The 23,045-nt window shown below is 45.2% G+C and overlaps 2 protein-coding genes across 3 annotated transcripts in view; one reads left to right on the forward strand and one right to left on the reverse strand.

Moving 5' to 3' along the window:
* Window positions 1-5,557, forward strand: part of JAM3 (junctional adhesion molecule 3) — a gene marked incomplete at both ends in the record, with an annotated part of 58,812 nt that extends 53,255 nt beyond the window's left edge. The window contains 6 exons of one of the 2 annotated variants that reach the window (XM_084248696.1): window positions 1,506-1,658; window positions 2,058-2,260; window positions 3,418-3,517; window positions 4,891-5,020; window positions 5,109-5,163; window positions 5,522-5,557. In XM_084248696.1, coding sequence (XP_084104822.1) covers window positions 1,506-1,658; window positions 2,058-2,260; window positions 3,418-3,517; window positions 4,891-5,020; window positions 5,109-5,163; window positions 5,522-5,557 — 677 coding nt within the window. The remainder of the gene's footprint in view (window positions 1-1,505; window positions 1,659-2,057; window positions 2,261-3,417; window positions 3,518-4,890; window positions 5,021-5,108; window positions 5,164-5,521) is intronic. The other variant, XM_084248697.1, reaches the window with a different exon arrangement.
* Window positions 5,558-9,273: 3,716 nt separating this feature from the next.
* Window positions 9,274-23,045, reverse strand: part of NCAPD3 (non-SMC condensin II complex subunit D3) — a gene marked incomplete at both ends in the record, with an annotated part of 61,483 nt that continues 47,711 nt past the window's right edge. The window contains 10 exons of the mRNA XM_084250320.1: window positions 9,274-9,382; window positions 9,474-9,699; window positions 13,093-13,170; window positions 13,730-13,869; window positions 14,108-14,271; window positions 14,834-14,971; window positions 17,044-17,154; window positions 19,382-19,581; window positions 19,813-19,946; window positions 20,233-20,370. Coding sequence (XP_084106446.1) covers window positions 9,274-9,382; window positions 9,474-9,699; window positions 13,093-13,170; window positions 13,730-13,869; window positions 14,108-14,271; window positions 14,834-14,971; window positions 17,044-17,154; window positions 19,382-19,581; window positions 19,813-19,946; window positions 20,233-20,370 — 1,438 coding nt within the window. The remainder of the gene's footprint in view (window positions 9,383-9,473; window positions 9,700-13,092; window positions 13,171-13,729; window positions 13,870-14,107; window positions 14,272-14,833; window positions 14,972-17,043; window positions 17,155-19,381; window positions 19,582-19,812; window positions 19,947-20,232; window positions 20,371-23,045) is intronic.

Consider the following 23,045-nt stretch of genomic DNA (forward strand, 5'->3'; position numbering starts at 1 on the left):
CCAGGTTCTTTATTCTGCTTTGAAAGAGCTACTATGTCTTTTTAACACTTAAAAAATTTCACTAAGTTGGGGGGTGGGGGGCGGGAGGGGAGTGATTGGGGTCAGAATGGGGGGGTTGCAATTGTATGGGGAATATAAAAATAAAATTTATTATTTAAAAAAAATTTCACTAAGTTATTCATATAGCATAAAACCCATTCACTGAAGTATGTGACTCAGTGGTTGTTAGTATATTCCAAGAGAGGTACAGCCATCACCCCTATCAAATTCCAGAACATTTTCATCAGCCCAAAAAGAAACTGTGTCCATCTGCAGTCACTCCCCAGCCCCTGGCACTGCTGAAGTACCTGCCATCTCTGCGGGCTTGCCTGTCGTGGGTGCTTCATCTAAATGTAATTAGGACTTTTTAAATGAATAATAATACCCTGTTGTAGATAATGACATTTTTAAAAATCCATTCATCAGTTAGTGTACATTTGTATGGTTTTCACTCTTTGGCTATTAACAATAACGATCCTATGAACATTAATGTACACGTTTTTATATGAACATACATTTTCACCTCTTGGAGATAAATAGCTAAGTCACATGGTACTTGTGGTTTTTTTTTTTTTTTTTTTTTAGAGAAACTGCCAAACTGTTTCCCAAAATGATGGCACCATTTTACATTCCTTCAGCGGTCTAGTATCCCTGACCGCTGACACTTGAAATTGTCCATGTTTTGATTCCAGCCATCCTAGTGGGTGAGACGGGATCTCACTGTGGTCTTCACTTGCATTTGCCTCCTGTCTGATGTTGAGCATCTCATGTGCTGTCAGCCATTTGTTTATCTTCTTTGGAGAAATGTCTACTCAAATCCTTTGGGATTTTAGGTTGTCTATTGAGTGGCAGTTTTCTTATATATTTTGGATACTTGGTCAGATACATGCTTTTCGAATATTTTCTCCCACACTGTGGATCGTCTAATTGCTGTGTCCTTGAAGCACAAAAATTCACGTTTTATGAAAGTCTAACAAAAGCCAGTATAACTATTTGTTTTTGTGTTTGTGCTTTTGATGTCATATCTAAGAAATAATTGCTTAATCAGTCCAATGTGATGATTTATGTTTTTTTCCTAAGAGTTTCATAGTCGCAGCTCTTACTGCCAGGTCCTTGTTGTGTCTGACACTCTGCTGCATGTCGACACCTAGTGTCCTAGCGCCCTTTGTGGGGATATTGGTCGTGTTTCATGTTTGGTTTGTTTTCCCTTTAATGGGGAATCCCTGCTGGCAATGATGAAAAGGAAAGAGGTCCCTGCTTTAACAACAGAGACACTTGTAAAGAGTCCTCTTATATACCAGGTATTATTTTGGTGCTAGGTGTCCTCAGAGAGGACTAAGATAGAAGAGGACAGAAATAAAAGCCATCTAACCATGCATCAATACTAGCCCAGAAATCACCTTAAGTAGCAACTATCTTTAAAGAGCCTAACTAGTCTTTTAGAGTTTGTGTCTTCTTTTCTATAGGAGACTTGGCAGGTCGTGCAGAACTATTGGGGAAAACATCTCTGAAGATCTGGAATGTGACCCGGAAAGACTCAGCCCTTTATCGCTGTGAGGTGGTTGCTCGAAATGACCGCAAAGAAATTGATGAGATAGTCATTGAATTAATTGTGCAAGGTAGGAGCTCATTTGATGTTAAAACTTGGTTCACTCCATTCAGGCTTCAAGAGTTTGTCTATAGAATAAAAAAGGTCAACCTTTATTTTCTTTCCTTCTAGAGCTAGATCCTAGAGAGTGTCACATGATTTAGGGAGGGGAGAGCTTTTGAGAGCTGGGACTGCAGTCTGGGTAGGAGGTGCCCACTCTCCTTCACCAGCTGTGGGAGTGCTGCTCAGGAAGGTGGAGGAATAAGAAAGGCATTGTAGGATTTGAGGGGATGCTGCAGGGGGGATATGGAGGTGACAGGGGGATAGGAACCCCCTGGCTGGCTTCCTTGTTTGGGAGTGAACTTATAGTGGACTCTTACTGTAGTAGAACCATGGTGCCATTTTAAACTCCAGCGTGTTTCTCCTGCAGTGAAGCCAGTGCCTCCCCTGTGCAGAGTGCCAAAGGCTGTTCCCGTAGGCAAGGCAGCGACGCTACACTGCCAGGAGGGTGAAGGACACCCCCGGCCACACTACAGCTGGTACCGCAACGACATGCCGCTGCCGACAGATTCCAGAGCCAATCCCAGATTTCGAAATTCCTCATTCCTCTTAAACTCTGAAACAGGCACTCTGGTGAGATCTCTTCTGAGGTGGGGGTGGGAATGTCTTTGTTGGGGCAAAGGGAATTGTGGAAAGAGCAGTTATTAGGAGAGACAGTGAAACTTAAGATGGGAGCTAAAAATCAGTGCCAGAGATTTGTCTATAAAAGGACCCTTCTCACCTTTTATAAACAAGTTTTAAGGTAAGGGCATTAAGAAGAAGTAAAGGAAGGGAACCTGGACAGTAAAAGCAACTGAAAGAGGGATACAAAATGTAATCAGTGGATGTCATCAGGGCCCTGATCTCAATAACCAGCTGTAAAAATCATGAGACAGGGAATGGTTACTGACTGGATGTTTGATGCTATAGCATGGTAATGATATTATAGTAAGAGGTTTTCTAAGAATCATCTTTTCTGGAAATACATTCTGAAGTATTTATGGATAAAATGCCCCTGGAGTTTGCGATAGAGGGACCCTGTGGTGTGGGAAATGGCGTGGGGGAAGGTGAGGTAAGCCTGGTCACGCCCAGGGGACAGCTAACCCCTCACACACCTAGGCTCCTGATCTGTGAACAGCTAATGCCAGGACTGATGAGCCCAGTTATCAAGGTGTCTCTGTATTTTTATTGCTGGGGGAAAGGGGGTAGTCTTTATCATAGTCCCTTTTCCTGAATAAAATCAAACTCAGCATCTCCTTATACACACTGCTTTGCTTTGACAATCCCTCAACAGTGAGAATCCCCCTTTATGGTGATACCAGGCAGGAGTACCTAGAGTGAGGAGTGCACTGGATAGTGACCGGAATGCTGAAAAGAAACCAAGAGCAGGGGCCTCCCCGGTGGCACAGGGGTTAAAGACAATGCTATCAAGCTACTACAGCACGATCCCAGCTGGCCAGGGAGCAACCCACATGGCGCAGCAGGCCTCTCCTGTCTCTCCCGCTGCTCCCCTCAGCAGTGTATTTCAGTCAGTCTGCCTGTTCTGTTCCCCACTCTGTCTGGTGAATCCTCTCACCCCCTGCATCTTGGCTTACACCCCAGTTCTTGTATGCATAAATAAATCTTAAAAAAACAAAACAAAACAAAACAAAAAAAAAAACCAAGAGCAAATGAACATGTACCAGGCTCTGGGCTCAGCGTGGGGGAGGATAAGCCCTGCCTGTTCTCACGATTGTTGTTTCCTGAGACAGGTGTTCAGCGCTGTTCACAAGGACGACTCTGGGCAGTACTACTGCATCGCCTCCAACGACGCTGGCTCTGCCAGGTGTGAAGAACAGCAGATGGAAGTCTGTGAGTCACTTTTGGAAACAATTTTATCTGGCAGTAGTGAATAGGATGTGAATTTACTGACATACCATCAGTTTAGACAGCTGTTCTGTCGTGGGTCAGCTTTGTTCTAGAGCTGACTAGATTTACCTACATCCATTTGGGTAATTGAACGGAAAGGTGAAAAAATTCTGAGTAAAAGCTAAAAAACAAAAATGGACTTTCTGGAGACTTCTGTTGTTAGAAAACATAGCTAATCATGTATGTATCTTTTGAAAGAGATTAATAATTATCAAAACATAAGATCATGGAAAGTCTCTAGAAATTCTTCCAGTTCCAGCCATTTTGCAGTAAGCAGAAACCAAGTTTTAGCCCCAACAATTTTCCCCTGTTCCATAATGCTGTTTTGGGGCTAAAGGGAGGAATTGGGGGCAAGATGGCCAGATGGGGCAGGTCACGGACACTCACTGAGCAGAGTCCCTTCCTCCCTGCGTGAGGCCCTACCCGGAGCGGAGCTTCCTAACTGACCCTAGAATCATCCAGGTCCACTGGTTTGCATCCAGATCCCAGTGCACATGTATGAACTCAACCCCAGGGGAGGTCTGGGAGTGCCCATGTGTGAAACAGCATTCCTGTGATTCCTGTCAACTGTCAAAATTTTGGAAACTCTAGGGTAGGAGAAAGTTCCTGGGTTTTGCCTCAGACCTATCTATTCTCTTAGGATAGAGCTTGGGAATTGACATTTTAAAATCAAAACTTCAGTTTTTAAATATATACTCATATTTGAGAGCCACTGCTGTAGGAAAAGGAAGAATTTGAACACCTTTCAAGTTTTTTGATTTGTATTTGCATGAAGGAAATAGGCCCCATATCCCTATACTGAAGGCGAACCACGACCTCTGCCCAGTACACCAAAAGGAGAACTAAAGGACTTGCAGATCCGAGGTCAGAAAACTGACAGGGTGAAAGGTCATTTTCACCTTGTATTTAAATATGCTTGAAACTAGCCTTCCTTTCCCAAATAATCCGCAGCAAAGAGAAGCCCTGCAAATGAGGATTTTTTCCCCCTGGCACCTAATTCTATCATGTAACCATTTCATCTACTAATAATATTCTCTGAGATTTAGCCAGAGGGTCTTTAAGGCCTTTATACAATACCAACCCCTTTTAGTAATTACTGGTGTGTGAAGTTGGAGCTTTTAGAGTATGTAGACATCTCAGTACTTTTTACAACCAGGAATCTGAATGTTCTAAGCCAGAGCTGGTGTTCTCATTTTCTCGGGCTGAGGTAGGCATGAGGGAGCAGTGGAATGATGGAGGAAGAAAGGAGACCCCTAGGGTCAGGGTGTTCTGTGAGAATAGGTAGTGTCTTCTCCCTCAAACCTCCTTTTCTCCAGATGACCTGAACATTGGTGGGATTATTGGGGGCGTCCTGGTTGTCCTTGCCGTCCTGGCCCTGATAACAGTGGGCATCTGCTGTGCATACAGACGTGGGTACTTCATCAACAACAAACAGAATGGGGAAAGGTAAGCCTGTGTTCGGCGGAAACAAAAAAGTTCAGTTGGAATTGATGTGGTGACCATGAGTTCCTGAACTATTCTTTTCTTGTTTCAGTTACAAGAATCCAGGGAAGCCAGATGGAGTTAACTATATCAGGACAGATGAGGAGGTAAGGTGTGAGAGGCCAGAGCAGGCAGCATTGAGGAAACCTAGGATGTAGCTGTTCCCAGTGGGGAACACGACATTCCTACTTGGAAACCCTGAGGTGCCCTGCAAAAATAAGATGTCTGAATTATCTTCCAGATCCCCTGAGCTCTTGAGCCCTTCATAGTAATACATGTGCATACGCATGGCATTCAGCTTGCAAGTTCTAGTACATTTATATTTAAGGTCTGATTGTTTCACTTGTTTTTTTCTGTAAGTTTCTTCTTCAGGGAAGTGGCACATTAGTCTTGCCCTCCACGTTTCCTTTCTACTGTGTCTGGACTGATAGAGAATGGCAGAATTTAATTTGTGTTGCCTTGCAGGGTGACTTCAGACACAAGTCCTCATTTGTGATCTGAAATTAGACGGTGTGACCAAGAGAGCACATGCAAATACCTCTACAGAAACTGCCACAAGAGCAACGGGAGCAAAGTGCACTTGGACGGAGCTAGACACTCACGCAAAAGCTTTTTGTTTTGGCCAAAGTTGACTGCTACTCCTTTCTTACTTTTTAACAAGCCACATAAATAAAAGAGTTTTCCTCAAGATGGGCATGGTCTTCACAAGGACAAGAAACTGAGTGGGATCCTAGGTTCTCTCTGGCCTGACTGCCACCTGCGTGTCGGGGAATTTTGAAGCCCTTGCTCAGACATGCTGGGCCTGGCACTGTGAGGCCAATGTACTTGCCACTCACTGGCAGCAGCTAGCGTGAGCCCCTGTGGGGGAAAACAGGGGAGCTGTGCAGGGCTGGGAAATGCATCACAGCGTGGAACCCTGCAGGTCTAGTCTTTGAATCAGTGAATGATCCAGAAAAGAGGCTTTTTATGCCGTGACCTTGTTGCAGGGTGGTCCACAGAGAGCACTGTGTCCTTTTCTCCTGAAAAGCTTTGTAGTGTCCATCTTGGAAAATATTTTTGGATCAGTATTTTATAAAAGCAGCCAAAAATCAGTAAGCTAAATTGCTTGTTGGAAGAAGGGATCTTCTTACCTGTAGGAATCCTCCTTGTCCAATGGAAGGTTCCAGTATTTAAGGAAAACCTTCACTTTAGGCTAACTCTGAAATGGTACTGAAATAAGGTTCTGATTTTTCTATGGGTGTTTATTTTATAAAATATTACGTTCTAAATTTTTGCTAAAGATGTATTTTGATTATTGCAAAGAAAATTTCTATTTAAACTGTAAATATGTTGTCATACAATGTTAAATAACCTATTTTTTTCCCCAAAAGTTCAGCATAAGGTAGGAGTCCAAGCTATTAGTGTTAATTGGAAAATACCAATAATTAATCCAAGGAATCCTCTCAAGAAGGCTTATTGGAACATTCCTTTTCCCACACACAAATGTTAGCATTTTTCACAAGAGAACTTATGTTATCTATACATCAACCATTGTTCCTTAGGAAACCTTTAAAAAATTCTGAGTAATATTGAAATCTGTGCTATCTCTCTAAAAGAAACAGAAGAAGCTCTTAGGTTAGACAAAACAAACTATGCATGCCTCAGGGCGACCTGGAAGCTTAGCTACATGCCTGCATACCCGGTTAGTCAGGCCCTAGGGTTGAGTCTCCACCCATCCCCAAATGCTGCTGGCTGCTAAATTCTGAGGCTAGCCAGCACATCCACCTCTGGCTTCCAGGCCAGGCCTTTGTGCTTTAATGTAAGTGTTATTACACACGTGCCATAAGCACTTGGCTCAGCCAGGACAGTTCTAAGGTGGGCACTTCAGGAGGCAGGGATTCTCTGTGTGGCGTCCCAGCTCCTAGGTTCCTGGGCCAGCACTTTTTCATGTGGATGGCTCATAGAACAAAGCAGCTACTGCTATTTGGTTTTTAAATTCATTTTGCTTATTACATATGTGTGGTTTATAAGACTGCCCATGGTTTATAAGACTGTCCAGAGACAAAGGCAGTTTTGAAATACTGCCAATTCCGGTAATACTTTTTTTAGGAAAAGATTTCCACTATTTCTTTTTGCTACGAAGAAAGCACTGAGACTGAAGGTCTTGTCTCTCTTGGCAATACGCCATTTTGTGGTGGCAGTGAGGCCAGAGTTTTGAAGACTATCAGTGCAGCCAGGGCAGAAAGCCTGACGGTGAGGAAAGTAAAACGCTCAAATCAAAGGCACTTTTCTAATTTTGATTTTAAAGTTTTTACCTACTCAAGACATGCTTCCCTTGTGGGGGGCATTAGAAATATTTCAAAAGCCTTTGTTCTTCAAGAGCAGACGTTCTTCACCTCAGGTACATGGCCGTGTTGTACTCATGATGTGAGGCCAGGAGCGTCTCAAAAGGAGCACCTTCAGTCCCACTGTGTGCTTAAAGGATGGTTTTTAAGTAGAATGTAGTCATCTTGGAATTACACTTTCAGTGTCTTAATTTTTTATACTTTGAGTTTTTTAAAATTGGATACTTATGTTGACTTTTTGTCATGTTATGTGAAATATGCTGCCATGGGATATTGGCAAAAGCAGCGGGCAACTCTTCATAATTGCTTAGAGTGCCCAGCTGTTTCTGCATCTGTGTCAGGGATGCTCAGAATCAAGACTGTCCTTTCATCTTCAGCTACCCTGGGGAGAAAGGATAACTCCCTGCCCCTCCTCCAGCTGTCGGGCAACATCACTGTAGCTGCCACCGTGGTTGTCATAGTGGTAGGGTGGCCTTGTCACCTCCCTTATACCTGAAAACCTCCTCCACTAGTGCTCTGTGGACTGGGTCTGACAGGAGAGCAGTGAGCGGGAGGGGACCGGGAAGTAGTCGCCCATCACTGTAAAATGTAGAGCATTCGTGTGTTTTAAGATGTGAAAATGACTAAAGACTCGAGACCTACACAAGGCTGTTGTGGCCTTAGGTGTGGTTGTGCTGTACAAAGATGTTACACATTTGTACTAACACTTGTAAGTTGGTATTTGTTAAACCTCTTTATAAAAAGCTTTAACAAAAAGATTTTTTTGCCTCATTTTTCTCATTTGCCTTTATGTTGGGTTTAGTGGCTGCTTCCAGCATTTCATTAAGCAAGCGGCCATACGATGATACTGCCCAGGTTTAAGCAGACTGCTGTCATCATTCACCCGAACTGCAGAGCAGTCTGGGAGTCCCGCTAGCAAGCCAGTGTCCTAGTTCCTACGTGGGGGATCTGTGGGGGTGGATCACAGCAACATGCCCTCCCCCTCCAGTCCGCATTTTATACTAAGAACCTTCGTGTCTGTAGTACAGGGGTTAAGAGTGAATTCAGTGGCGTTTCTGGTCACTGTTGGACTGAATATAAAACACAAGTGTCTGAAGGTTACCTGCTGGTGCCATGGAAGAGCCAGAGGTCATCCCCCTCCCGGGAGTAGACTCTTACACACGTCAGCGTTAGGGCACTCTGGGCAAGTGGCATGACACACTTTCTCCATAAGCAGGATTAGACTTAGTATGAAGATGAATGTCTCTGTTAGGAGACCAGTAGCTTCTGTACATGGACCTTAAAAACAAACTGAACCATTTTTTTCCTAATAGGAAAGATTTGATTCTGTTATTAAATACTTGGTAAACTAAAATTACTAGCAGCAAAGGCACTGTTCTAAAAATAGAGAAATTCTATTGACTATTAGGCTACATTTATATTTAACCTTTATTATTACATTTTAGAAAGCTGTACATTTTTAAAAAAAATTTGCAATTTATAAATAGAAAAAAATATTACAATCAAATCTTGTCATTAGGTATGAGAAACTATGTACTATCAGGAACTCAAGCCAGCTAACAGACCGACTTACAGAAAAGAAAGCTGGCGCATTGTGTTCCTTAAGAATACAGCTCACAGACAGACTTGACACTTTCAAATGGGGTAAAGTTATAATATTAAATAGCTAAGGCATTTCTCTATTATTTTACAATGCTTTACCACATATTAATGACATTTAAAGGATTCACAGGTGAATAACTGAGAGTGCTGGAATCCAGGAAAAGTGCTGGTATGATGAAAGCACCCCTACCCAGGGCCGTGAGGGTGGTGATCCCTGCCTCTCCGCATGCAGGAAACAAGGTGGTTTCTTAAGGGCTCCTGCCTTCTGGAAACTCCCTGGAATGCACGGTTTTAGTTGGCTGTTTTCAGGGGGGTCTTTCGGAGTGACCTCCTGCTGGAGGCTGGGTTGTCTTTATTCCGGGCTGGAGACTTCACATTCCACTGCTGTGGCTGTGGAGGCCTAGGGGAAGCAAAGATACAATTGTTGTGGAGCTAAAAGGAAAAACCTTGATGAAAACATCTACCGCAAAAGGACCTCTCCGTAAACTTACGGTTTATCAGGCAACGATAAACATAAAATGTCATTCCCTTGACTCTGGGCTTCCATTTTCTCTGAAAGGGAGTCAAACACAAACAAATTCAGGCATCCCAGAGCTCCAAAGAGGATGGATGTGTGTGATGGGAAGGGGACTGAGAACTTGCCTTTGCCTGGAAAAGGAGTTGGTGGTGTGGCGATGTAGCTGACCCCTGCTCCAAACGTAACGTCATTGATGGTCTCTGGAAGAGGGGACACAGCACAGTTAATGAAAGGCTGGTAGAAGAAAACGCCGTACACCCTGTCACCTGGGTGAGGTCAGCTTGGTCATTCAGTCTCTACATCAAATGCAGCAGCCCTGTCTGGCCTCAGTTTCAATGAGCCCCTTCTGAAGTGCTCAACACTCCTTTCTGCTGGCAACTTTCTCCTCCTTCCCATTCATGGTACTACCTCCTGCCTTTCAACAGGCAGCAGAGTGGTTACAGAGTTCTGCTGGACCCTGAGCCTTCACTGTTTGCTGTCTCTGGCGCCTCACCCACCTGGTGTCTTTAGTCGCTGCCTATATGGCAGTGATTCTTCCAGCCAGTGCACCCCTGTGAGTCCTACATCTCCAGCTGGATCTTACCTGCATTCCCTGATGCCTCACCACTCAATCTCTGCTCTTCAACAAGTTCCTTCTCTAGCCCCATCCTTTCCATGGTCTGTGCGAGCTGGAAGCACCAGGCATCATTAGCTGCTTCTCCCAGCCTCGGCACATCTTCCAAATCTCATCTGGTTGCTCCTATCCTACCTCACGAGGACTCTCGCCTTGACCTGTGAGAGCGATAGGCCTTCCTTCCCAGACTTCGCACAAGAGGCAGGAGAGTGCAGAGTAAGGACACGGACTCTGAATCAGACTTGGTTTGAATCCTAGCCCTGCATGTCACTATCCATGCGAACTGCTCTAAAATGGGGATACAAATATCCCTCATAGGGGAGTCATCAGGATTAAACAAGATGATTTACGTTAACTCCTTAATACCACCTGGTACAGGTAGGTGCTTAAAAGATATAAGTAATTAGTAATACCTTAGTGTGGTGACTGCCCTGCACACAAGCAGCCTGAAGGGCATGGTGTTCAGAGGAAGACCTGAAATCCACCCTCTGGGCCAACAGGTCGGTAGAGCTAGCCCAGCCCTCCAAGACCCACTGACTGCCCACAAGACAAAGGTCGCTGTCCCCAGGATCTTCCTTCTTTGAGTAGGTGCTGCTCTGTTGCCCTGGCTGCACATGGGGCCCTTTGCCTCCCTGACCCACAACAGACCATCCTTGATTCGAGGCCTGGGTGTGACACCTTCCCCCGGGACCTGTGCGCTTCTGTGCACCCCTACCCATTTTGCATGAGCTGCAGTCAGAGCTCAGGCCCAATTGTGGCTGGTGGCCTGTGTTGTCCCTCCTGCCACAACACTAGTGGAGCGGGGGCACTGCTCCTGGCCGCCCTTCCATGACACTGACCTTGGGAGTACTGACTGCACTTTTCAACTCTGTTAAAAGTCCCTCAGAGCATCATGCCGGGAGGTACACAAGAGAGTATTTTCAACACTGCCATTCAGACAACTCAGTTCAGCTTAGCCCTGCTTTCTGGAAGGTCTCCTTGGGACAACAGTGAAATTCCCTGGCTTTACACATTCCTTTTTCTGTCTGGAAGCCTGTGCAATGTCTCCAACCTTCACAGAAGTTCCCGAGCACTTAAGAGCGAAAGGCTGATGCATCTTTGCTGCTTGCATTACCACAGTAAAAAGGACCTGCTTATAGACTAAGTTAAAATCTAGCACTGAAAAGAACTTATTTCCATTTAGCAAAACCACTCTGTTCATGCTCAATATCACTGGGGTGCCCAAAGAATGGGGCATTTTTCTTACTGGCTTCATAGAATTGAGACCATTTCCCAACAGTCACCTACCTAAACACAGCATTGTCAACAGAATGTTGACACAAAGAAAAAAATCACAAAGGAAAAAAATCACATAAATCACAAAGAAAACAGAGCTGAGTGTTTTTAAATTCTCTAATAATTCCCCCAGAAGCACAGCTAACAGGTGACCCTTCCTCAAGTACTTCCTCTTGGTTCAGAATGAGAGTGCCCCGGGGAATTTTACATTCAAAAGCCTACAGAAAGAAAAAGGACTCTTGATCAGTGGACACATGGAGTCTTATCAGTGCAAAGACGGCTTCACACATGCAGACTCAGGCAGCGTCAGTGTAGGGGGCCAGGCCTCACCACTGGGGAGCGCATGCTGCTGGGAAGCCAACCAGGCTCAAGAGGACACACGAAACACATAAGAGGCATCCTCCCCATTTCTTCACATGAGGTACCTAACTGTGGTGCCCCCAAGCCATGAACATGGAACTCAGAAAACTTCTGTTTGAGAAGTTGAATTTTTTTACATACATAATATTACACCTGTTCTATCACCAGAAACCCCAAATTATCTACTGCTTTTAATGGCAATAGGTCAGAATTCAGCTGTCCTCTGGGAGAGGTGAGGGAGGAGTTGTGCCCATCCACTCACTTCCCTTAAAAGGGAAACTTGGATAAAACAACCTATGCTCCGGTACATATTCTAAGATCTCACAGGTAACAGAACTGCCAAAGGAGCTAGAACACAGTGCGTGCCTGGTAAGCTGGTACTGCCAGAGTGCAGGGTGACACTCTGCTGCCCGCCCCATATGAAGGAGACTGTTCTCATCTAACTGCAAGGCCCGAGGTTAGTGCTGAGACAAGGCAGTGGAAGGAATACAGAAATTAGGAATCAGAAAACCTAGAAAGGGCAAGACAGCTTATGAATGAAGTAGGGACAGTGAGTTATTCTGAAGTGAGTGCTGTTGAGAGGGTGGTGCGCCAGGGAGGGTCTGTCCCCACAGGCTGCAGGAAGGAAGTGACCCCTGACAGCCCGGGGCTGTGCGGGGTGAGAGAGGACCTGTATTGGGTGCTCAGGAAGGTGACGGTGGTCAGCACCGAGCACGTGCAGAGACATGCTGGGCGGGACTCTGCGAACCGCACTGCAGATATTGGGCAGTAAAATGTCTTCATAGTACAATTTCCTCAAAACAATGATGACTGAGTTTGAGAAAATAAACTGTGAAACAAAGTAACGGGAGAAGTTATTCCTAACGCACTTCTCTTTTGAAATCAAAGGAAGGAGTAGGAAATTAGGAAAAAGTCACACAACAGGCATGAGCAGACACAGGACCTCAGCATGGTGCAACCCTCCACAGGCCAGTGTGTTTGGGGTTGAACGTCACAACGTATAAGGCGTCTGCAGCGCTGATACCTGAGCGCTGGCTGAGCACAAGGGCAATCTGGAGGGTGGGCAGAGGTGCTCAAGAGTCTAGAATGGCAGGAACAGCACTGCCTAGAAGCTACCTGCGGCTCTGTGATGTGCTTCCTCACCTACCAAATAAGGACGCCCACAGGGCAGCTGTGAGTTTACATCCAGCTGGTGGTCAATCACTCGGGTCACTGTAGTTACTAAGTTTGTTCAGTCTGAGAAAATGCACTGGGACACTGTTGAGCACCACCATAGCTCTTATCCAGTCAAAGAACTTCCCTCCAGTAAATGCAGCAGACACTTGTCCCTCTTATCCTTACTTACTCTCAGGAGTGCTGATGGCCCGTTTGGTCACGTGGTCAGTTGCTCCATTGGACTCTTGCTCTAAGCTGTACGAAGATGCTAGGATAGAATGGGAAAGTTAATACCCCAATCAAGTGTTCTCATAAAGAAGTAATTCAGAAAGAAACAAATAAATGACAATTATTAAAAAAAATTGAAAAACACCTACATATTAGAGCAGCAATACATTAAGGTACTTCTGCAAGCTAGACATTCTAAAAGCCACTCGCAGAAATGTTTTGGAAGAAAATTTCATTGAAAAACCTTCATAATGTATTACGGTAATTGTGGGTGAGAAGTAGATTATAAAACAATGCACACTAAGATCACAATTTTGTGAATAAAGCCAAACGTGTGAGGAATAAGACTGGAAGAGTAACCTCACTGCTTTGAGTTTTCTATTTCACTTGATTTTCCAAATTGTTTATCATAAATACGCATTATCTGTGTAACCTATAATTGAAAGCCCCCAATTAATGTTAATTTGTTTTAAAGAAAATCGAAACATGTGTGAAGGAACGAGGGAGCATGTTCTGTGTTCTGACCTGTACACCTTACTGTGGATGAGACAGAGAACTGTGCAGTCCCATTAGCCTCTTGGAGCTTTCGTGAGACCTACCCCGATTGCTCGCTTTGTCCAGGCTTCCAGAATTTAAAGTGAAAGGCAACACTCCTAAGCTCCGACTCTGATGCCTGCTTTTCGACTCCACGGCTTTCTTCACAGAATTCAGGATGGCTATGGTACTCAGGGACATGGGTCTGAGGAGAACAGGCCAGACATACAGAACGCAAGGAAGTGAAACACTGAAAGGACAAGCCACTTTCTTTCAAGTGTATCCCTCAGCAAACTTGAGTCAGTTCTAATGGAGAGGAGCCTGGAGGGAGGTATCGGTGCCCACACAGGGGAACATATTGAAAACACCCACTGGGAATGGTGCAGACACCTTTGAGCACACGGTGGGAGGGTGAGCCTGTTCCTGAGTCAGTGGCTCCATACCTGGCTTTGGGCAGTAACCTCTTCATTGGGCCAGTCTCAAGTGCAGGCGGCACAGGGGGTGCTTGGCTGGTGCTGGACCTGGGTGTTGAGGGCATTCTCCCGGCAAGAGGCACCGTGGGGTTTTCGTGGCCAGTAGCTGGTATTATTTCTAAGCCTGGAGCACCCTGTCACAGAAGGTAGAGTATTACCTTCTAACAATAAAAAGTAGAACTTTCTCTTCAGAAACAGCACTGGTAGCAGGCTGCCATACGCAGATGCTGGATCATTAAAGGAAAAAAAGCAGTGAGTTTGTCCTCATTTTTAACGTAGCTGATCTGTCAGGATTTCTCAGGGAAGTGAGCACACTGGGATCTGAAAAGTGAACAACAGCTCACCTAGAAACACCCCCAAGTGATGTGTTCTAGAGAGGCATGCTGGGTGGAAGACTGCAAATAAACAAGGCGCCCTCCAGGGAGATGAAGTTGTCTGTAACCACTATAATCAAAGATCAGCTAATCCAGTGTACTTCCTGGCACTCACACGCTTCCCTCAATTATGGCAAGCACTTTCCAGACGGGTTTATGGGCCATGACCCTCAGGGGGAGGAATACACAGTGGCCCATGAGCAGCGATCCCAAGGTCTACCTCAGACCAACCTCTGGTTACATGTGCATTGTGAGGAAGGAGGTCAGGCTGGTCTACCTGTACCATCTGGGCCCCGTTGGTGCCTGTGGCCATCCTGCTCACATCTGCTTGTTTCGCCAGCTCTTGCTCCTGGGCGAGCTGTTCATTGTATTTCTTCATGTCGTACTCAAGCTCCGATGCCAGCTGTTTGTCAGCTGCAAAGAAATCCTTGACTTCATCTCGGTAATCCTGCATCACCTCCTAAAACAGAGCCAGAGGCATCCTTTAATGTTCTCCTGGATAAATAAGCTCTCCCACTGACTTGATAAATAATAGGAAGAGAAAGATCCATTTTGCTGACAGCAGACTACTTTTTTGACATCAACCAATAGATTAATTAACATCATGGTATTTTCTCAGGGAAGCCCAACTGCACTATGTTGACCACACACACACACACACACACACACACACACACACGGAGCGTGATGTGACAGTCACTAATAATTCTCATCCCTCAGGAAGTTTGCTCTCTGCCAGTTAAAGGGCAATTTTCTAGGTTCCTGATGGGAGAAAGGATATAGGATGACTCCATCTTAGCCTAAGGCAGAACTTGGAACAGGGCACAGAAGTACCACCGTAGCTGCTCCCTCCCCATTCCCGGGACTGGGATGGGGACAGTGATGTGGCTGGGTGATCTGGCCCAGCCCTGGCCCAGTTCAAAGGATCTTGTAGTGTCACTCTGGTGGGTCCCTTAGGAATTCAAGTCAGAGATTAGGTGAGTAACTCATGGTGGTTTGGGCTCAGACAGGGCCCTGGGCCAGTGACAGAAAATAGTGCAGTCTGAGATGAGCCGAGACTCACACAGACTTTGGCTCTAAGGACATCCATGTGTGTTCTTTGGAAGAGGAGAGAAAACCTTTTGTCATCTAGGGTAAGACTAGTCTCAGCCTTAAAGAAGCCTGCTAGGGAGGCAAACCTCTCTGCTAAGAGAAGGATATCATTTTACCCCCTGGTATGAGGGAGAAAAAGATACCACAACCCTGACTACAAGGATGTTCCACCAAAGGGAAAGAAGGTCAGCTGTCACTCAAGAGTGGATGCCCCCAGCCAAAGGAGAGCGTTGCTGGAGCTCTTTCACAGGAGGCATCCAATGAAGAGAGCGATGCTGCTCACAAAAACAACTAGGTAACTGTCCTCTGGATACATGTGATCAGAAACAGGAGACAGACCGATTTTTGTTAAGAGTGTAAGTAGTCCAGGGCCTCCCTGGTGGCGCAAGGGGTTAAGTCACAGCACTGTGAAGATATCAGCAGTCACTGCAGCATGAGTTCGATCCATGGCCAGGGAGCTACCCACATGGTGCAGCAGACCTCTCCTGTCTCGCCCGCTGCTCCCCTCAGCAGTGTATTTCAGTCAATCTGCCGGTTTTGTTCCCCACTCTGTCTCTGGTGAATCCTCTCACCTCCCCCACCCCTCTGGCGAACACCCCAGCTCTTGTATACATAAATAAATAAATCTTAAAAAAAAAAAAGTTTAAGTAGTCTATACAGGAACTAAGCCCTTTTCTTTCCTTCCTGAGGTTTAAGACAGGGCAATATAAGAATAAGTGGATTTTCTCATTTTCCCCCATACAATAAGCCTATCTTTCCCACCTTAATGTCCTTAGAAAATAGTCCTTGAAAAATTACATTCAATGCAGTTTTGTTGTAGTCCTTTTTGGGGAAAAAAAAAAATTCTTAGCATTTTTTGAGGAAGAAAATGTAAAATGAGAAAAGAAAAAATATTGCATTTTATTTCTGAAAGCTATTGCCAGAGAAGCATGAGGCCCTGCCTATCTGAACTGCAAGTACACGGGGCCTGGCTGACACTCATGGCCTCACTGGAGGTTTCCCCAGGCCTGCTACTACAGGACAGTTCATCCTGACCTTGCAAATCAGAGGTGAACATCCCCCCATTAAACATGATGGCCAACCTTCACCTTCTCCCTCATCAGAATGAAGTAAGGTTATGACTTTGTCCTTGACCTCAACTGAAAAGTTCAAAATTGAATCTAACTGGCATCCAGGATGCACAGGCTCAGCATAGAGACTCAGCTCTTCACAGACTTAAACTGCATGGACAAGGTGGAGGCCAGCTTTGGCCTGTGGTCACATTAAGTCCTCTCAGCAGTCAAGCTGGCTGGCTGGGACCATGGGGGAAAAAAAAATGAAATGCTACAATGTGTAGCACTTTGAGTTCTGGTCATTCACTGACTGCTAACTGCACCATCAAAACTGAGTCATGAGCTGGGGGAGGAGCTACCAACCCCAAAGTACAAGGTGATCTTTTACCCTGAGATAGTTCATGAGCTCCCGCAAAGCTGGGGCCTTATTCTTCTCTAGCACAGTCTTCAGGGAGATGATAATTGGAATAATATTTTCTATGAAATTCCTCTTCTGAACCTGTAGTAACACAAACAAAGGCATGTTTTAGATGTATCAAGTTCTAAGAGACAAAGATTTGTCCTTGACCTAGCTCTTGTAGTGTTGTCAATCTAGAAGATGCTGGTTATTTTGATTTTTGATTTGATACTAGGAATTGTATAGGACCCTATCACCTTTGTCTTGAAGACTTTATAAGCATTACCTCAAGATACTCGAAGGCTTTGTAAAGTAGTAACATGAGAAACACTATTTTTACTTTCTAAACAAGGGAAAGGAATTAGAAAAACATTGAGTAACTTGATAGAAAGCTTCAGAACTCACACAAACACATCACAGACCCTTGGCTCCACATTTCGTCTCTCCTTTCAAAATGTTCCATGTGGAATGAAATTGGTCTCCATTCTGGCTACCCAGAGATATTTTGTGTTCCTGTTGGTGAAATGACTATGGTTGAAGGTGATGATCATGTAGATAGTTTTCTCTTTGTGTGTATGACTTCACAAATTTAGAAAAGTGCTGTATATTTACTTATATAGCATCTGATGTCACCAAGTCTTCAAGTTCTCTTCCATAAGTGATCACTAACCACAAATGTTTTGTAATAAATATTTTAGAATTAAAAGTAATTCATTACAGAAGTCCACACATACAAGGTTTATCCTTTGGAATCTAAAGAAATATTTTCTGTTCTCCTTTAAAGCCATGAGTATGCTCACTTCTTGCCTGTAAACTCATTTCTTAAAACAAAAAACAAACAAACAAAAAAACCTATCAGTTCCTGAAACAGGAGGGCAATTGTTAGAGAAATAATTCAATAAATGAGTCTGAGCAAATGGGAAGTTCAGGCACAGACTTAAAAAGTGGCTTAAATGCATTCTTCAACACCTCTATGTCAAACACCTCTGTACCAGACAGAAAGCTGTGAGGCAGAGAAATGAAGTCAAACTCTTGCCTCAATCGCTTCTCTAGCAATGTGTGTTATGCTAGGTGGCTGAGATGACCAGTGGCAGAGAGCTCAGGCACACAGGGAGCTGCGCTGGAAGGGGTGGACAAGATGTGCATCAAGGAGGGCTTCTTTAAAAAGATAACACTTAGGCTGTGCAGGAATTAGGTGGTGGAAGGGGAGCATGGGGACCCTGCAGACAGAAGACCCAATGTGCAACAGCAAAGAATCAGGAGAGGAGTGAACAGCAGTCTGACAAAGGCACGGAAGGAAGGTGGCACAGCAAGAGGCACAGCATAGGGAGAGGCACAGCATAGGGAGGAGGCACAGAAGAGGCACAGCATAGGGAGGAGTCTACAGGTCTTGAAGAATGGAGATTTTATTCAAAAGATGACCGGAAGTCACCAACCTACTTGTAATATGTATTAACACTAATACCTTAATAGTATTAACACTAATACTTTAATAGTATTAGTGAGGTATTACTTATGTGCCATAAAATGTACCCATGTGAAGTGAACAGCTCAGTAAGTGTTGACAGTAGGACGTGAATGACCAACACCACATGCAGACATCATCGCAGTCCCTCACTGCCAGTTTCCTGCTGTCAACCTGACCATAGGCTGATTTAGGCAGAGGGATAAAACGATCGCATTTGTATTTAACAAGGCTGCTTGGGCAGCAAGATGGTACATGGCCTACAACATAAGAAATTCGATACAGAGAGGGTGCTGAAGAAAATGCTGGCAATGGCCCAGGATGAGATAAATCAGAACCAGTGGAAATATAAGAGGGAAGGATTTGCAACATAAAATGCACTGGTGACAAACTGGATGGGATCAAAGCCTGTATCTTTGGGCTCAGAAGCCTGAGGGTCCAGGCAGCAAATACAAATTAGCCACCCAGGCTAGGTATAATACAGCAACAAAGCTGTCCCCTAACGTCATCTGAATCCCAGTTTCCACACTCACTGGCCCAACAAAGCATATGCCTGGCATGCCAGACTCTCAACGAGGCATTTTGGACAGAGAATGGTTTGGCATACAATGGTTCCCTTCACTGTAACAGAGATCAAGGGAGAAGAGAGAGCCCAAAGGATGAATAAGAGTAAGCCTGAGATGCCTGTGGCACATCTAGGCAGGCAAGTGGAATTGGCTCAGGCTCACAAGAGAAGCTCAGTCCACGGACTGAGAATAATTCCCAGCTGGTGATAAGTAAGGCTACTGGTAAAGAATGAAGTCGAACCCTGGGAAGACCGCTGGTATCTAAGGAGAGTGACAGGCCCATTTAGAGGATACTCACCTGTGAGATGAGCTTCTTCTGAGCTTCCTGCATGACTACATTTGCCAAGGCCATGTCATCTTCTTCTATAAGGAGGTCCTTATCTGGTTTAGATCTCATCGCCAAGAGCTTGATCTCCTTTGAGCTGAGGATCTCGAATGTATCTGAGAGTAACTCACTGGCTTCCATATCCAGGGGCAGGATGCCATCGGCAAAGCATGCTGAGAGCACAAACAGCCAGCTGGTGAGAAACACTAGGGCGAGAGCCCCGAGGGAAGCGCAAGGAGGGCCTGTCTGGGGCACCAAGGGGGTCAGTCTGGACACAATCCAAGAAAGAAAAAAGGGGTGTTCCTATTGAATCAGAGTCCCATTTGCTATAGCTCTGTTGGGCCATTAGTAACACAGCAATTCATTTTTAAATGCATACTTCATCCCAAATACACCAGACCTACCCAAAATACTAAGGCAGATTTTGGAAGTGATATTGAAGCGCTGTTCATCTGTGAAGTGCTCGAGAAGAAACTTGTAGATTTTCATTCGCTTTTCCTTGTTTGTCTTTCCCTTCAGTGAAAATAGCCACTTCTCTCTATGGCAGAACAGGGTATTTTCAGTGCATCACGTTGTCAAGGGTGACTAGGGCTTTAATTTTTATAGCATTTCACAGAATCTGAACAGTTGTCCAGGCACAAGTACACTGACGGGACAACAATGCTCATCACAGGTATTTCCCTTAGGACTCGACTCACACGAGGGGATTTCCTTGTGCCGTCCGTCCTGTCAAGAGAAGGCCAGCACCACAGCCATGCTGACCACTGGCCCTGACCGAGACCCCTTCCTGCCCCTCACTGCCTTTTCTTGAGGGTGCCACTGACCTCTCCGATTGGGGAAATTTATTATACTTCTCATGCTTCTCATAGTTATTGAAGTGGAAAATACACTCGATGAAGTGCTGGAAGAACATGACGGGATTCCTCTTCAGTAACAGGTGAGCCAGGCAGAACTCCCCGAAACTGCAGAAAAAGGATGAACCAAAGAAAGAGACCCATTTGCTATTTGCTGCTAGCCTCTAAACCTATCCCAAGAACTCTGCAATCCAGAAGGGAACTGTGAACAAGGATAAGGGAATCTAAAGCTACCCCATTAAATAGCTTCATTCAGATCCAAGCAAGTTACAAATTTAGCTCCTCTTGTCCTTGCTCAACAGACTCCTTTGTGAATACAAGTTAGCATAAGGCTATCCCTCCCTGGGTTCCCCCCTCCAATTCTAACAAGGTGTGATTACTCAACTACACTTCCAATGCTCAATCAAGAACCTGTTCATGTACTCAGGCTCCTGACCAGGCCTACAACACAGTACAGCTCAACTGAGGACTCAGAGCTTAGCCCCCCAGGATGCCAGATTCTATCTGAAACCTGAGGCAAGTGGTTTCCTACATTCGGTGACCCTTAGCCACCACTCCAAAGCCAGACCCCACCCCCATATTGTTCCATGTCTCTTTTCTCTGGGTCTCCTTTTCTCTTGAATCTGTCTGTCATTTATTCGGTATTCCAGGTTCCACAATGTGTCCAACTATGTACTTCTTCTTCATCAACTAGAGGCGGCTTCCCCCCAGGGCATCATCCCTCAGGCTGGCTCAAGGGGAGGCTCTCAAAAACCACAGCCAGGGTGCAAGGACCACATTTCCCTTCTTACGGTATTTTCATCATTCATTTACCAAATGTTCACTCAGTGTCCACTTGGCTTCAAGCTTTTCAGGTACTAGGGATAAAGTAGTAGACAAGACAAAATCTCTGCCTATCAGGAAGCTTGTATTCTAGTGGGCAGACTGATATTACACAAACAAAATATATTGCCAGAGATGAATTCTAGAAAAAGACGATTTAGGGGAAGGGAAAAGAAGAGGTGGCTACTGGTTAAAAAAACAAACTACTCCATCTGCTTCATATGACAATACTCAGCCTTTTCTTGCAAGTTTCCTTGCCATCTGTCTATTTTGCCCTCCACTGCTTGGAAACTGCTTCCAAGTTCTCCCAATCCCAATCCTAACATCACTGCTGTGGTCTGAATGTGAACCCCCAACAATTCCTATATTGGAAAAATAACCCCCAAGAGACAGCTATAGAAAGTGGAGCATCTGGGAGATGATGAGGTCATACAGGCAGAGTCCCCATAAACAGGTTAGTGCTCTTATAAAAGAGACCCCAGAGAGTTCCCTGGTCCCTTCTACCAGGTGAAGGTACAATGGAAAACCTGTTCTACAAGAGCAGGTCTTCACCAAAACCCAGATATACTGGCACCTTGATCTCAGACTTCCACACTGTAAGAAATAAATTTGTTTTTAAGCCACCCCAGTCTGGTGCTTTGGGACAGCAGCCTGAATGGATTAAGAATCTCTCCAAGTTATCTTTAGTATCCGCACCGATCAGCCCATTTAATGCCTTAACTTTCTATTTTCCTGACTTCATCAACTCCAGTGACCCTCAGATCCGTGCTGCCATTCTGCAGCCACATCTGGCCATGTCACTACACCTTGTGATGTCAGATAATTCACTTCATGACCACACTCACCTATCCTTCCAGCTTTTTGACCCCCTCATCCCCACTGCACTTGTTCCACAACTTCACTAAGCCCTCTAGATCCCCAATTGCTTCTTTTTCTCCCAAACCATGCCATTTCTGTCTTTCCTTCCCTTTCCATCTCAATAGTCCATCACTTTACTCACTTTCTTGCGTTGGACTTCCCTGGCCCCTGCCTGCTGCCATTCTGTAGCATTTGCCCAGTTCAGCTGAAACTATCCAATTGTTACCAGGCTAGCATCTCAAGACTGTATCACAAGGGCACCACCTAGTGGGCAAAAGGGGAAATGTATCATACAACTTTGCAGTTTCAATGACCAATTAAAAATGTCATGGATATGGGGCCTCCCCTGGTGGCGCACGGTTCAGTGCTGGGCTGTGAGGCTGCCCGCAGCCTCTGTAGCGCCGGTTCGTTCCCCGGACTCCGGCGAGGGTCCCACAAAAAAAATAAATTAAAAAAAAAAAAGTGATGGGGGCCTCCCTGGTGGCGCAAGAGGTTAAGCACTGCACTATGAAGCAATCCTCAGCCTCGGCAGCACGAGTTCGATCCCCAGCCAGGCAGGGAGCTACCCACATGATGAAGCAGACCTCTCCTGTCTCACCCGCTGCCCCCCTCAGAAGTGTATTTCAGTAGATCCGCCTGTTCTGTTCCCCACTCTGTCTCTGGTGAATCCTCTAACTACTCCCCCACACCTCTGGCCTGTATCCCAGTTCTTATATGCATAAATCTTTGAAAAAAAAAAAATGTCATGCACTGGGCCTCCCTGATGGCTCAAGGGGTTAAATCTCAGCACTATGAAGCTATCCACAGCCACTGCAGCATGAGTTCGATCCCCGGTCAGGGAGGTGACCCACATGGTACAGCAGACCTCTCCTGTCTTGCCCGCTTCTCCCCTCAGGAGTGTATTTCAGTTGATCCCCATTCTGTTTCTCGTGAATCCTCTCACCCCCCACACCACTGGCCTGTACCCCAGTTCTTGTATGCATAAATAAATAAATCTTTAAAAAAATGTCATGCACTGACATACATCTCAGTAACATCTTTAAAGACACATCCCCAAAGCAAAGAAAGTGAAGGAAAAGATAACCAGCTGGGACTACATCCAA

This window comes from Talpa europaea (assembly GCF_964194135.1).
Source record: "Talpa europaea genome assembly, chromosome: 12".
Taxonomy (NCBI): domain Eukaryota; kingdom Metazoa; phylum Chordata; class Mammalia; order Eulipotyphla; family Talpidae; genus Talpa; species Talpa europaea.